Raw genomic sequence first — 13,339 nt, 5'->3', positions numbered from 1 at the left:
TAATAATAATAATAATTATGTCTAAATTAAAATCATGACAATGATGTTAAATTAATTAAAATAATATTGATTAAAGTATTCAAATTAATTAATATTATTGTGCATTAATTACATGAATAGGTAATAATACCGTATAAAGATAGTAATATAATAGCATTATCTAGCTTACATAGGAGTTAAATTAGTCTGCAAAATTTCTAAAAAAAAAAAAAAATCAACTGCCCTGGGAAGGAAACAAATATCAAATAGATAAAGAATTGAATATTTATTGAATATCAAAAAGGATGTTACACCGAGTTGACGAAAAGTAAAGTTCCTGGTAATATTTTATGCATAATATTATTATAAGTAGTAATACATCTTGCATAAATCTTCTTTGGTACTGTTATTCAAAGTCGTATGATCTCAATTTAATCCTTGCCTTCCAATAAGTTTGGTGAAAATAAATAACCCTCGATTAAAAAACAAGTACATTGTCATTATTTGATTTTTGTACTTAATAAGTCTTTCGGACTCCTCCCTAGTGATGTCCTTGCCTATTACACATACACGCTGAGAGGTAACGCATGAATTATTGATGCAAAACAGTGATGTTGGAAGCGCATCTGTGCAATCCAATTGGTGTTGACGTCAGTGTTCATCGTGAAATTAGCGAAGCGATCACGGGGAAAGTAACCAAACGGCGAGGAAAGTTAAAAGCCAGCGGCAACACTGACAATACATCTAATGGGGGCGTTAATCGTCTGTTCAGTAACGTAAGCCGAGAACGATGACCCAATGCATGCGTTGATGTGCTACGAACGCATGCATAGAAGACAACACTGTCAGGCGGAGATGCAACTTCCATGTACCGTACAGCTGTATATGGGGGCTGAGGAAACCAGTTTATAAAGTGACATTTTTCTTGGTAGAGTTGTCACGCTAGATTTACAAGAACACGCTGCATTTTGTCCAAACCAAGTATGACCCAAGGTGGAATTACAGTATAAAGGTGGGCTCAATCTAGATATTCAAGAAGTGCGGTTACATGACGTCGCATGGAGCACTCTGAACAATAACAGTTCTATGGATTTATTTGGCACAATATATTGTAGTTATTTATACACTAAAGGACACGATGAAATGGAAAACTTTAGTTTGTTTGATCAATTATTGAGGTTAAACGTAATTGCATGACGGGGTACCCATATTAACCTACTACGATAATACGTGGTTCAAGGCCTCAGATACTGAGTTGAAACCCTTAATAATTTAATTCTCAAGGTGGAGCATATACTTCTGGAAACTAATCTTACAAATTCCATTTAATAACTGGATAGATATAAATTCATTTTTATGATTAGTTTGTTCGTATAGCCTGCCATCTGGCGGAGAGTTCCAAATAAGATAATTTTGTACGGACAATAACTTGAAGTTTTCATTCCTAGTAAACCGTCTTAGTACTTCTAATCCTTGAACTTCCCAAAGAAAGACGTGGCAGGGTGGCTTGTTTCAAACGGAAAGTCTGGAAATGTTATGCTCACCTAGGCTCATAGAGACTGGACTTCCAGTTTAAAGTGGGATCTAAAACACTGCGCTGTGTGTCTCCATCGAGGATCGAGCCATTGACCCCTTGATTGCAAGGCGAGAAACTTAAAGAAGGGAAATCCCTTGTTCCCTCCACCTTTCAAAGTGAACCCCAGTGTATTACGTAGACTACATGTATCTGCGTTACAAGTTTTGAAGACCAGAATCCTGCTTTGTGCTTTCGCAAGACCTTGCTTTCCTTTATAACTTTAATCAAAACAACGCACTTAATCACAGTAATTATGTTCGAAAACCGGTTTAATTAATCTTTTCTTTTTATAAACTTTATCGGAGTAACGATAGAGCAATTTGTGCTACTTCCACGGATACATTTGATTTTATATATAACCAGCGCGGATCAGTGGTGATTCATTCATTATAGAAACTTAAAACTAAAAGCCAAAACATGAAGTATGGGTAGGAACGTGATCAAAAATTGAGAAATAGCCAACTATCTCATATAACCTTACAGTTGCAGTTAAAATTATTCAGACTAAACAAAACTAAACTGAGTGCCACAAGTTATTCAAGGAACAACGTTTCCCAAGAAGCTGTTTCATTGGGGGACATGCAGTGGCGTGCCCAAGGAGGGGAGGGTCATAACCCTCCCCTTTGGCCTGATATTCCTAAAAAAAGAACGTCAAAGACGGGAAAAGATTCCTTTCTAAATTCCTGGGCACGCCACTGGTAACGTGTGGTCATTTTCCGTTGGTTGATTCGAATTATCCGCACGAAACTCAATATAAAATTCGTCGTAACTCTCTCATTAGTTATTTTTCACTTTGTTCTTCCGATGCACACAACTCGAAATACGAACTTATTCTAAACCGGCAAGGCCTAATCACCATCTAGTGCGTGTCCGTCTTGTTCTCGGTCAAGTCTCGGTTTCCAAACCATCGTCTCGTTTGTCTCAAGTATCGAAGCATATCAGCTATCCGTTTTACCTTGGATTGACAAACTCAGCATAAACAGACTAAACCAAGTGTATCAGTGGTCAATAGGGAGTCACGTGAGTAATTAGCCGAAAGACTCTACACATACAAACACACTCGCTGCATACATATACAGAACATTCCCTAACATTCGCTACGAGACTCGGCGGCAAGCTGCCCGGCATCAGCGCTTGTCTTTCCCGGTGGACGGGTCCGCAACAGTCGCTAGAGACGGCTATTAAAATTACAGTTTTCATATTGTGTACTAACCTTGACTACAGAAGGTGTTGAAAATGATGTCCCTCTGCTGCAACACATTCCTGGCATCTCCGAAGGAAATTGGCATTTACACGTGCAAGTTCGTCTACTGTAATTCTCCCGATTTTTCGTACAATACTCTATTTTAACTCACGGATGGTGTGCGGATTGTCTTTGTATACTTTATTTTACCATTTTTCTTTCCACTTTTATTCAGAACTGATTCTGTTACTCTAAACTTTTTTACGAGGTTTAATATAAGCGACTGTCGCGGACCCGTTCACCGGGAAAGACAAGCGCTGATGCCGGGCCGCTTGCCGCCGAGTCTCGTATCGAATGTCAGGGAATGCTCTATTTGTTTGGGTTTGCCTAGGCCTGAGAAAAAATGCTAGAGATAGGTTCAGGGTGAGAAATCAATGAAGGCTGGAGGGGGGGGGGGGAGGGTCTTGATACACACACAAATTATATGATATTTATAATTTAAATAAAGGCTAGAATGTACAATATAGAGAAAGTCTCCAATTTCGTTAATTTTCGGTATACTAACTAATTTTGGCCTCCTAATCACTAATCTGTTGTAAAAAACCGGGGGTCACGTCTGGAAATTGTACATTTTGATGAAAAATTGTTCGTTAGCACCAAAAACCATCCACGGGTAGCCCCACAAACCATTGACGTTAGCCCCAAAAACCATCCATGGGTAGCCCCACAAACCATTGACGTTAGCCCCAAAAACCATCCACGGGTAGCCCCACAAACCATTGACGTTAGCCCCAAAAACCAACCACGGGTAGCTCCACGAACCATTCACACGAGGTTAGGTTAGGCCTGTTAGGTTAGGTTCCATTAGCACTCATTTCACCCCTACATTCATCGAATAAATAGGGATCGTACTAGAATTGAACATCATAAATCACTTTCTTGTAAAACAACGGCGTGGTTGGACACAATGACAGGATATTACATTTTTGTTCGTAAAACTACGCATATACACCTATATATATAAAAAATTCAATCCGCTTTTTTTCAAATTTTCAGACGTGACCCCCGGTTTCTTTCAACAGATTCGTGATTAGGAGGTCAAAATTAGTTAGTATACCGAAAATTAACAAAATTGGAGACTTTCTCTATATTGTAAATTCGCTCCTAAATAAATATAAAAGTAAATGACTAAATATTTAAAACTACATTATTAATAAATACATACAAAGGATTTGTTACAAGTACCACTAGCTGATTAAAGATGTCAATAAGTTACCAAAAAAATAGTTTTATGATGTGTAAGGTTTTGTTTAGTTTTTGCTTTCTATTAATATAAATCAATTACATTTCTTAGTTATACTTGTTTTGCATTCTTGTTGTACTTTTACTATATTTTGGTTGGTGTAGTTGGTTGGTGATCTCTTGAAAGAGAGAGAAAGAAAGCATTCAACGCTCACACCACTCCTTTGTCTATGATTTCGAAATTATCCTAAGCAAAGCAAGTACATATGAAGTCAAAACTAATTGTTTACCTTTTGTTGTTATAACAAAAACTCTTCCCCACGATATTTTTGGTGGGGAAGATTTTTTCAGGCCAAAATTTTTGGTGGTGGGAAATCCCCCCCCCCTGTCCCCCTCCCAGGATTTCGCACCCTGGGTTTCTGGGTATGTTCATAAAGTTATTATCGAGGCTTGCCGAACGACCAACGGAACGTTACGGAGATTATTAAATGCTGTGTAGGGAGAGAAACAGATCTGATTATTTAGAATGTCAGCATGATTATTCTAAACTAAAGCCATGTTTGAAAAGTAATTGTCGAAACTTAACGAATGAGGAACCTTAGGAATGTACAAGTTTACTTCAAAAAGCTAGTGGAATATAAATTTGTATATTTTGTTATTTAACGTCTCTTTTCTTCCACTTTTGGCTAATCGCAACGGTGAGTATGAGTAGTGGTAAAATGGAACTGTTGAAGAGACTCGAACCCGAAAACGTTGGTGGTTAAATCAACCGTAGAAAGCACTCAGCCACAGAGCAGGTCAACTAATGGGAAGATTAGAAGTGACTTTTGTGTTGTGACCAACAAGGCACGCGTACAGAATACATAATGGGCCCTGATTGGTACATAAGAGCAAGGGGGTGGGGAGAAACAGAACAAGCATCGGATTTCAAACCGGTACTGGGTCACCAATGCCAACAAACTGTTTGAACCTGGTAGTTATTAACTTTCCATATCCTTTCTCAGAGTACGCACAGCAACACGCATAATGTACGAACTTTTACAAACTCGTCGTGCTTCTTTCTTAAGCAAATTCGCTGAAGAACATTGCACTATACCGTGAGATTGGTCTTACATTGATTTTCAAACGTAGCTAGTTTCTCTTTATAATCGCGATTGTAAGGATGTCAGTAGATTGAGTTAAACAAACGTACACTCACCTCATTTAGTACTCAGGCAGTTTGCTTCTTTATACAACATATTTGCAGAAGATACAATTAAACCTACAAGTATATTAATATAAAACACACCTTATTACTAACTTCGTTGTCCGTACATAAATAAATCTTCCACTGCCGTCGACATTAAGGGAGGGAGGGAGGGGTACAGCGTGTGCACAAAATCCTGCTTACCTAAAGAACCACACGAGAAATTTCAGATAACTTAAAGCAAACGGCGGTGATTGTTTACAGGGATGAGTTAGCACACTGCGAATAAAATCCGTGTGTATCAGTTGGTATCCCTGATAATGTCTATTTAGATTGTCAACTGAAGACACTGCGCTTGCATAATGAACGCGAAAATCTGAGACTATGAGAAAGGATTTTAGATTATTCATACTTTTGGGGGGGGGGGGGGAGGTGACAAGTAGGCTGGTTGTCACAAAACATTTTGTGCAAATAGGAACGTTATATGTTCAATTGAACCAGTTTTGCATAATTCATATTTTTGATAATGCAACAATGAACTGCTTCAGCGTAAGAAATTGTACAAAAAGACAACTGTGAAATGAAAGTTTATTTCAAAGACGTATTAGGGCACAAACGTTATTTACGTTCAATAGTGTTACGAATTCTCAGTATAGTCAGTATGACGTCTGACTGCCACGCGGGAGACCCGTGTTCGATTCCCGGTTGGGTATTCTCTAAGGTTGGAATTTTTCCGGCCTTGTCCCCACAAAAAATCGGCACTGTGGCTCACTCAGCCTCGAATCAATGGGTGGGTGCCTGAGGGAAACCCTAAGGGGTAAAGGCGGCCGGAGCGTGGTGCTGATCACATCACCTCCAATATGGCACGAAGATCAAGAATGTATGGGAGCCTACCCCCACATCTCCTAACTGTGCCTTCATGGCACGGTGCTATATGCCCTGGGAACTTTATCCTTATCTCCAATCCAACACATGGATTTGGTCAGTTGTTCGCGCAACGTACAATACTGCGATCGAGTATGTGAGAAGCTTCACCTACGCTCCCCGTTGTATATATTTAAAAATGCTTTTTTTTTGTATTTTGAGGTTTATTTAACAGAAGAACTACATGTTTTGCGTTGCTTTGTTCTATTTTACGTCCCAAATTTCAACCTATGCCTTATCCTAAAAAAAAACAAGCACGAGAAATGACGTAGGATGAAGAACATAAGTAGGCTATACATACTTTACGACTAGATTCAAACCCAAGACCTCTGATTTCGCAGCCCCGGATGGTACTTGGTTCAGTCTCGTCTCGATCTCGAAATGGAATTGTCTGTCTCGTTCTCGAAGGGAATCTCACGATCTGGTTCAGATTCTCGAAATAATGGGATTAAAAATGTGTAAGTACTTATTTTAATTTTTTACAAAATAAAAAAACACGTTCTTGCACGGTAATCAACATTAACCTACCTACAACATGAACCTAATTAGACAACCACGCCTTTGGTAAATATGATTAAACCACATAAAGTACAGAAATATTGATTTGGTCGAAATCGGCCTCTTCTAGACTTTACAGATGTCTCGATCGGAATTTCTTTCGTTCTCGTATCACGAGTCACGGTCTCATTTAGAAAGATAACAGCCAGACACTAGGGGCTCAAGCATACGTGTTGGCATTAATTTATCCGCCCATCAGCAACGCAGGCCCGTAGCCAGGTAGGGGCCAGAGGGGCTGAGCCCCCCTGGAACTGCCGTCAGCCCCACTGGCATTGCCATCAACCCCCTTTGACATTAGGTAAAACTATTTTGTATAATTTGTTTGCAGTGAAGAGTGAAAATTTAGACAGCTCACAACTTTAAGGATAAATCCACAGAACATAAACAGCAGCTATTTATGTTACATTCGCTCATCTTGTTTATGAGCTGAAGTCTATAGTAGCTGCAAGTATTTAGAATATTATCTAGACTTTGTAAGTTCTTTCATGCTGGAGCTTCTTTATCTGTACCTTCACTGCCCCTGTTGCGGCCTCCATTTAGACAGAAATCTGTGACTTTGATGTCATCATGCAAATTTCCTTCGCATCTGCATCAAAGTTCAAAAGCTCGCAAGTTTTGGGAACGAAGGGGAGTTTTACTGCTTCGGCCGGGGATGGAATGTACTGTAGGCACTGTGATTGATATTGTGCAATTTTTTTGTGATATAAATATCTATCATTTAAAGCAGTATGGAGTGTGTAAGGGATGATTTCAGTACCAGTCAATTAACGCAGAAAAATGTAGTATTTGTGTGATATTTATAAATTTTATGTAACGTAATGACCCCTTCCCCCACACATATAATTTACCTTAATTTAATACTGTTAAATTTTTGAAAAATGAAATTGGTTTACAAACCCCCCCCCCTGATAACCCGTGAGCCCCCCTGGAGATCAATTCTAGCTACGGGCCTGCAGCAGCGTCACCACTGGGTGGGCGGCGGTGGGCTGTAGCCTTGTGAAATAGCCCACTCAAGTAGCCTAAAGAAAAAGGGGGGGGGGCAGAATCTTACAAAATTTCTCAGAAGTTTGATAGTTAATGCAGTAATATGGGAAATGTTCAAAGTAGTCAAAATATTTTTTAACAAGCCGGAGAAATTTTTTTGGAGGCTGGGGCGTGGCCTTCTCTGTTCCCCTTTTATCGTCGATATTAGCAGATACAAGGAGAGAAAATGACAAACATACAGAGGCACAGATGAAGAAAGAATGAAAGACAGAGGCGGCTGAGAAAAACATGGTCAAAATTCAGTTATTTGAAACATTTCCGGTGGGGAGGGAGGAATTCCACCAGCTACCCTGGAAGCATCGGGTCAGCCCCGCGAGTGCCAAAAAATATCAACGAGAGGGTAAGGGGGCCTCCCCGATGGTGTAGTGGTAACGTCGTCGCCTTGAAATCAAGGGGTCCCGGGTTCGGTACCCGGTGGAGGCACAAGTGGTTCGGATTCCACTTTAAACTATAGGCCCAGTCCCGATTAGCCTTCCTGTGCATAAAATGGACTTAAAAGCAAAATGCAATCTATCGGAGGGGGAGGGGTGTTGAAATTATCCTGGATGTGTCTCCCCTGCCGAATTTTAAGTTTTTGTTTCAAGATCATTTCATGCAGATAAGAAAGACTATTCGGGACTGGGCCTATAGTTTAAAGTAGTATACGGACCACTATGTGCCTCAACTGGGTATCGAACCCGGGACCCCTTGATTACAAAGCGACAACGTTACCGCTACACCCTCCCTGTTTAGGAATGGCTCCTTGGAAGAATGAGACAACGAGAGAAATGAGAGATCTCGGTAACCATGACAACCAAGCCAGAGTCAACACCCACTGCCACACACTCTTTAACCTCTTCCGATTTTCACAATTTTTCCCGTAAGCCCATTTAATGGTCAATCTGGATCAAGAACAATTTCCCCCAATGTAAAAATGTGGAAAATACCCTGCCTGTTGGACCGACAGCATCCCAATATTTATCAACAAGGTCTGAAGCAAATCAATCAAGCATATCGCCATACGGCTGTTGGATTCATTACGTGATTAGCAGCAAGGCAAGGAGCTAAGCAACCGGCACTTTAGCAACACACACACACTAGAAAACAAATGACATCTGACCTTTCTGGCTGGTGACCTGGCGTGTCACACGTTGCTCCACAGTGCTTGACCTCTGCTCAACACGGCTGCTGCTGCTGATCTGCTGTTGCTGTTGCTGTTGGCTCACTTGGCTAAAAGTTTGCTGCTGTCGCTGCATTTTTGTTTTGTCGATTCAACACTTCTATACACTAATAATCTTCCAAGGGTTCCCTTTGGTTTTCTCTCAAGAAAAACTAACACAAAGTTTCGCAGATATCACCAATAAACACACAAAACAAAAGACAAACTAGTTCACACGCTACTGTCAAAAAAGTCAGAAGAAAAAGCAGCAAAGAGCTACTGAAAAGAAAAGCTAAATCGTCGACGTTATAACACCACAAGTAAAATAGGCCTAATTATTATTTCTGAGCGGCTGAATTGTGTTTCAGATCACAAGTCCTGACGTTTTGCTGAAGTCTCGTACAACTACATGTATTATTTCGATGAAATTTGACTAGAAAGTCAAGCCGCTAGTGTTTTAGCAGGATTTTCATCCCCGAGATGGCTCGAAGACGTCGGTCGAATGCGCGGGGCGGGCGTAAAATGAATCCAGCATCTCAAAAGCTTGTCGCTCGGCTATTCTCGCCCGCGCGGGGCATGACGGGAGCTTGGAGGGAGAGCGGGTCGGCGAGAGGAGGTCCAAAATATCGCTCGGAGGGATCTTAGCGGCTGATTTTAGCTACCAGGTCGGATACGCCCCCATTTTCTGGTCTTTTTTGTTGTTTTAAGAGAAGGAACGACAACATTGTTCCGAGACAGCATCATTCTGAAGTTTCGAAACGCTGTGCAAGATGGAAGGTTTACTGCGTGATATCACTTAGCAGTTTTCAGCATCCAACTCAATGCTTACACCCAAAATCCAGTGATGACTCCATGGGGATGCAGTGGGGGTGGATAGCGGGGCAAAGTAAGATTTCATATCTTGCCCTTCAGTAATAGAAACTTATTATTACTTACAAATCCTAAAATTCATCTAAGATACTGTAAAAAAAAATCATTCAAAATCATGGGGTGTGAATTATTGATGGATTGAATTAAAATTGTTTTGGATGCGTCGGTACGTCAGGGATGTGAATTATGAATTACCAAGATCACATGGGCTTCGGGAAATGATTTCTCGACTTTTCATAATCCCGAACAGCCGAGAAAATAGGTTAATTATTGATATTTTCTGAACTATTAAATGTCTGAAATTTCTTGAAATGTTCAGTTCCAAAGTGCAAAGATAGGGTGACCAGACGTACTCTTTTTAAGAGTATTATACTCTATACTCTTTTCAATTTGCAAAAATCCCCAAATATACTCCTTTCCTTGCTATTTAATTTCATTCATTATTTTACGCATAAAAATGCCTTAAAATCCACAGAAAGAAAAGAAACAATGATGGGTAAGTGGAAGTCAGTGTACAAAGATTTAGTACAGTCTGGGTCAAATTTAAAAGTGATTGTGTCTCTCATAAAACTCTTGTTTACTCTGCCTGGTACAAATGTTGATTGTGAAAGACTCTTCAGTGTTATTACAACTTATTGGCGAGAGGAAAAAAGTACACTCCTGGTGTCAACTCGAACAAGTAATGAAAGTGAAATTCAATTTGGAGATGACCAGTGAAGAGTTTGGACAGGCAATAAAGGACGATTTAAACATACTCAAGAAAGCAAAATCATCCCAGAAGTATGAACGATCGTGCCCATTGGTGAGTAAGTATTTGTAATTAGCTAATTACATTAGACCCATAAGTAATGTGAATCTGTAGAGTGTAGGCCTATTTTATAGGGGGTATAATAGAAGCAATAACAAATAGCCACCCTTATTTTCGTTTTCTTTTTATGTTTTGTGCATGCGCACCTTCAACCTATAGACTATACTCTTTTTGGTCAACAAATATCTGGTCATCCTAGCAAAGACAATTACTTGAAGGGGAAATAGTGTGTACAGTTAGAAATTTTCACCGCATCGGGAAATTTTGAAAATCTCTCGTGAAAACGTTCTCTTATTATATTGTCAGTAAACCGCAGAAAACAATATTGTTTGAAATAAAATATCACTATAATTACAGCTCACCGCTCAAAAGATTAGATGATCCCTGCCGGAAGCGAAGTGACGTAGTGGCAGGCGAGTCCACTATTAGGGTTGGGGGAGTGCACCCTGGGTCAGAAACACGTGCTGTGGTCTCGATGTAAGGTGTTGGTTTCTTGACAGAGTACACCGATTTTTTTTGGTTTAAAGAATCTGCCGATTGTACTAACTACAATGTTTAAGATAATTTCAACGACGGAATTGGCAAATAGCTAAGAAGAAAAATAATTGCGAAACCGGAGAACGTTTATTTGCACTTACAATGTTCAAAACTGCAAATGTCAACAAAGGTAATCACTACTTTGTCGGTCTAGGTTTGGCATGAAAATTTTGGGGCTCATTGTTTCACATCGACATTGTTGATCTTTTATTTTATTCGAAAGTTTCCGACACAACACGTGGCAAATATACTTGAGGTTGTAAATGACCCAATTGTTACGCACATCGTGTGAAGAGTCCCATCCTTCGACTTAAAAAAAAATAAGGAACAATTTTGTAAATGAAGAACAAGTTCCTTGTTATATAATGCTGAGCTATATATCAAGAACGATATTTTCCCATGGCAGATGGTTGACACACACACACACACACACAAATTACTATTTGGTTGTCTGCGAAAATATGACCCCCAATAAGTTATCTTTTATATTTAAGGATTTTAATTGATGCAACAGCTTGGGAAAAAGTCAACAACTACTATATGTGTGTAGTACTTCTGGTCATTGAAATGTTTTCATTGACTTTAATTGTAATTGTAATTGTAATTGTAATTTGGTTGTTTCAGTTTTCAATTTTTTTTCGGGTACATGAAAGATAATATTTTTCAAGCTTTTTTTACAATAGCTGTCAAAGCTGATCCTTCTCATTAAACGGCGCAAAGAATCCTCCTTCCAGGGGATTTTTTTGTTTTTGCCGCATGACAAACAAAAGTTTACGACAGGTTGGCACACTGTTTTCACTTATGTACATATCACTAATTGAATTCCTGATGACATTCATGCCAAAATCATTAAGTGTCACATTGATTGATTGATTGATTTGTTTTATTTTACGTCGCGGTTTGTGCCTCTTGGCTAATTTGCGAAGATGGGGATGAGTGATGAAGTGATGAAATTTATGAATTGACATTTTACAAACAACCATGCCCGAGCGAGATTCGAACCCGGGACCCCTGCCATCGCAGGGGTCCGGCTACAGTGCTTCGCCTTTCCCAATATTTCCGGGGGACAAGAGTTTTCTCATCGGTGACCCATCATTCCGCTCCCGCGACTCAATCAGAATCATCTTGGTCGCGGGCTCCGGCAAACCTGTTGCTGCAGACGCACGCTTGGTGCTCTGTGTAATGGGCAGCAAATATTACTTTTCTTCAGGTTCATGATCGCAGAAATCAATTACTTTGCTGACAATTTCACGCGCTTCACTATGCACAGAAACACCTTTCCTCCTTACACCTGCCCAAACTCATACAACAAAAAAAACCGCACACGCACTTCCACAAGGACATTGCCCGCAACGGAAGACTTCCTGCTACCCCTAAAATTTTCAAATTGACCGGTTTTCCCCCGTCCCCCTGCACTCAGTCTCCCCTCATTTGGGGATCTTCTCGTGAGCTACTGCTGTACATCACTCGAATTACACTAACTTTTCCGAATATCTGAGGAGAGGCGGGGGGGGGGGGGGGTACTTCATGGTGGAGTGCTAAAATTCCTAGCATCCCCCAAACATTTTTCACAAATGGGTTCCAAATTTAGCCTTACACTTTCCAAATAGCAAATTACGCTGCACCCCGCCCCCGATGGGAAATTCTGGTTAAACGCCCTCCGAATTTGAATTTGAATTTAAAATTTTGGGTGCGTCAGCACTTAGGCTATTTTGCACATGTCACATTATACAGGGGCCAGCCCCTTATCATTACAAATAACAACTCTAACGTTGCATAACTAAAAATCTTAAAATTTTCTGACTTCTGTTAAAAGCTGAGGCTGTAAAGGGTCACTCAGCACAAACAAGGACAAAAAACAGGACAACAGACACAAAATTATACTGGCCATAGTACCAGTCGCCAGAGCCTCGTTAGTCTTCAGTCCAAGGTGTACTACGTGGAAGTGAGGTTGACTTTTGGGCGCCTACGCGGAAGGTACCCCTAAACGCCCACCGAGACGCAGCAAAACACGTAGACTTCCGGTAACAGAACTTCTGCTGTCTTTCTATTGAAATCAAATGGTGTAACGCCCACTACAGGGAAACGCGCTGAACAGAAGCAAGGAATTTCCGGCTAGAAGTCTACAGGTCATCGCCCACTGGGACACCGGAAGCGCGTCCGGCTCTTCCGGCCTCATCGTATATCTGATAATTAATTTAACTTGATCCTCTTGATATGTATGTCATGTGTAGGGTACGTACAGGGGGAATAGGTCTCAAGAGGGGACCGAACGCACCATTTAAATATCAGAT

The 13,339-nt window shown here is 40.3% G+C and overlaps 1 protein-coding gene across 23 annotated transcripts in view; it reads right to left on the bottom strand.

Moving 5' to 3' along the window:
* The window catches only part of sls (sallimus), an 854,140-nt gene that overhangs the window by 374,683 nt on the left and 466,118 nt on the right, over nt 1–13,339 (bottom strand). For 2 of the 23 annotated variants that reach the window (XM_083122082.1, XM_083122083.1), the window contains exon 1: nt 8,792–9,345. The exons of the other annotated variants lie outside the window; for them this stretch is intronic. In XM_083122082.1, the coding sequence (XP_082978208.1) occupies nt 8,792–8,927 (136 nt within the window). In that variant the 5' untranslated portion in view covers nt 8,928–9,345. Of the gene's footprint in view, nt 1–8,791; nt 9,346–13,339 lie in introns of those variants that run through there. 23 annotated transcript variants of the gene reach the window in all.

Source organism: Lepisma saccharinum, chromosome 5, assembly GCF_977018435.1.
Source record: "Lepisma saccharinum chromosome 5, izLepSacc3.1, whole genome shotgun sequence".
Classification (NCBI taxonomy): domain Eukaryota; kingdom Metazoa; phylum Arthropoda; class Insecta; order Zygentoma; family Lepismatidae; genus Lepisma; species Lepisma saccharinum.
Note: the sequence above shows the minus strand (reverse complement) of the source record. Positions and strands in the feature narration are given on the sequence as shown.